This window comes from Solanum lycopersicum, chromosome 12 (assembly GCF_036512215.1).
Source record: "Solanum lycopersicum chromosome 12, SLM_r2.1".
NCBI classification, from domain to species: Eukaryota; Viridiplantae; Streptophyta; class Magnoliopsida; order Solanales; family Solanaceae; genus Solanum; species Solanum lycopersicum.
This window is the reverse complement of record NC_090811.1, coordinates 26,390,206-26,393,039: the sequence shown is the minus strand read 5'-3', so window position 1 is coordinate 26,393,039 and position 2,834 is coordinate 26,390,206. Positions and strand designations below refer to the sequence as shown.

General features: G+C 38.5%; 1 protein-coding gene across 1 annotated transcript; it reads left to right on the top strand.

Annotated features, from left to right (window-relative positions):
• The first annotated feature begins 1,079 nt into the window (after positions 1-1,079).
• Positions 1,080-1,541, top strand: LOC138340282 (uncharacterized mitochondrial protein AtMg00860-like). Its single transcript, XM_069291995.1, has one exon. It carries the CDS (start codon positions 1,080-1,082, stop codon positions 1,539-1,541), a length of 462 nt encoding a protein of 153 aa, XP_069148096.1.
• The last annotated feature ends 1,293 nt before the right edge of the window (positions 1,542-2,834 follow it).

Sequence of the window (2,834 nt, the reverse complement as noted above, 5' to 3'; positions counted from 1 at the left end):
ACCACGCCTATGCAGGATCGGCCGTCAACCCACCTTTAATTTGTAGTTGGGGTGATGAGGAGGCACCTTCAATTTTGCATTATTTTGGCCCAGACAAGGGTGGTTTGGTAAATTCCACCCTTAGACAAATAAATTTGGGGATATTTATTTTATTTAGTTTGTAGTGTTATGAGTTATTTGAATTACTAAAACCTAGAATTAGACTTCATTCTACAAAAATCAAAATCTTTCCCTCCCAAAGTTCTCTAAAATTTCTATGGAGTATTAAGGTCAAATTGGAGCTAGGGTTGAAAATCTGCATTGATTTCTTTTCTCTTTTTTGTGGGATTCACAATACTAGGTATGGTGACTCTTTATCTAGAGTTATATTTCATTCTAGAGACAATCTTAAAATGGTTTTCATGTTCTCCAAAGGATATTAAAAACACCAATTCTTTCTCAAATCCATGGGTTCCTGCATTAAATAGTTTCAAAAAAAACTATTATGATTATATTATAGTTTGATTGATATTTCTAGTGAAAAACTCCATGAAACCATGATGCATCTAATTCCCTATTTTTTTCTTGTTTAGTGGGAAGTACAACACCTTCCATGGTGTGGGGTCTTATGACACTGAATTTAATGCCAAGCTAGTATGGTCTATGTCGGTTAATGCATATTCCAATCATGTGGGATGATCACTTTTACTATTGGATAGGTTCTACAATGTTAGGTAGTAGTATGGGATGCTATCTACTTATGACACAAATAGGCCTTGAAGTATTTTAGAGTGAGTTCCCTAGGTTTTCTTACTAGATGGAGGGTGTGTATGGATTACCGTAAACTAAACTCATGGACTGAAAAAGACCATTTTCTTATGACCTTCATGGATCAGATGTTGAATAGACTTGCCGGAAAAGGGTGGTACTGTTTTCTTGACGGATATTCGAGGTATAATCAGATTTACATTGAACCAGAATATCAAGAGAAAACCACTTTTACTTGTCCATATGGGACCTTTGCATTCAGAAGAATGTCGTTTGGGTTGTGCAATGCACCCACAACATTTCAGATATGTCTGATGTCGATATTTTTAGACATGGTGGAGGATACTATAGAAGTTTTTATGGATGATTTTTCTGTGGTTGGTGATTCATTCGAGCGGTGTTTGACCAATTTATCTGAGGTCCTTAAGAGATGTGAAGACTGCAATTTAGTACTAAACTGGGAAAAGTGTCTTTTCATGGTTAAAGAGGGTATTGTGTTGGGTCATCGCATTTCAGAAAAGGGCATAGAGGTTGATCGAGCTAAGGTCGAGGCACTAAAGAGACTTCGCCCACCGATCTCTGTGAAAGGTGTGAGAAGCTTTCTTGGACAATCAGGTTTTTACCAGAGATTCATCAAAGATTTTTCAAAGATTGCACACCCATTGTGCAATCTGCTGGAGAAAGATTGTATATTTTGTTTTGATGAATGCTGTCTTAAAGCAATCGGTAAGCTAAAAGAAAAATTGGTGTCTGCGCCTATCATTATTTCTCCGGATTGGAACAGCCCATTTTAGGTGATGTGTGATGCTAGTGGGGTGGCTCTTGGTGTAGTATTGGGACAGAGAAAAAACAAAATCCTTCACCCCATTTACTATGCTAGTAAAGCCCTAAATTAAGCTAAGAAGAACTACACAGTGATTGAGCAAGAACTCCTTGCAATAGTTTTTGCTTTTGAGAAATTTCTCTCCTATTTGATATGTACTAGATTTATAGTGCATAGTGACCACTCAACATTGCGATATTTGATGACGAAGAAGGATGTGAAACCTAGGTTGATTCGTTGGGTATTACTGCTACAAGAATTTGACTTTGAAGTGATGGATAGAAAAGGAACTGAAAATCAAGTTGTTGATCACTTGTCTCATCTAGAGGATGAAGCTATGAAAGAGTTAGGAGATAAGACTGACATTGATTATACTTTCCCCGATGAACATGTATTGGCTGCTTCACAAAACTTCATCCCATGGTTCGCAAATTTTGCGAACTATCTGGCTAGTGATATTGTTCCACCAGACTTGTCCTTTCATCAAAGAAAAAAATTCACGTACGTTGTGAAGAAGTTTTTTTGGGATGAACCATACGTGTATAGGAGTTGTGCCGACGGGCTAATTCGGCGTTGTGTGGCAGAATGTGAGATGTTGAGTGTGTTGGAGGCATGCCATTCCTCACCCGTTGGTGGACATCACAGTGGTATCCGAACCGCTCATAAGATATTATAATGTGGTTACTATTGGCCAACTCTTAATCAAAATGCTCATGGCTTTGCTAAAGCATGTGACAGATGCAAACGAGATGGCGGTATTTCAAGAAAGCAAGAGCTCCCTCTAAACACCATTCTTGTGATTGAGTTATTTGATTTTTGGGGTATTGACTTTATGGGCCCTTTTGTGAGTTCTCATGGAATGAAGTACAGTTTATTATGTATCTAAATGGGTTGAAGCCATAGCCCTCGCAAACAATGAAGGGAAGAGTGTAACTGCATTCTTGAAAAAGAATATATTCTATCGTTTTGCAACCCCAACGGCCATTATTAGTGATGGGGTCTGCCACTTCTACAATAGATTGATGAAGGGGTTATTGGAGAAATACGGGATTCGCCATAATGTGGCCACTCCTTACCACCCTCAAACAAGTGGGCAAGTTGAAGTGTCGAATCAGGAGATCAAACAAATATTGTCCAAAACACTGAACGCTAGTAGAACTGATTGGTTAAGGAGGCTTGATGTTGCTCTTTGGGCCTACTGGACATCATATAAGACTCCCATAGGTATGTATGCATACCAACTTGTATATGGGAAAGCTTGTCA

What these genes read in the sequence shown, in the direction of transcription:
- LOC138340282 (XM_069291995.1), top strand. Translation starts at nt 1,080, where the DNA reads ATGGTGGAGGATACTATAGAAGTTTTTATGGATGATTTTTCTGTGGTT.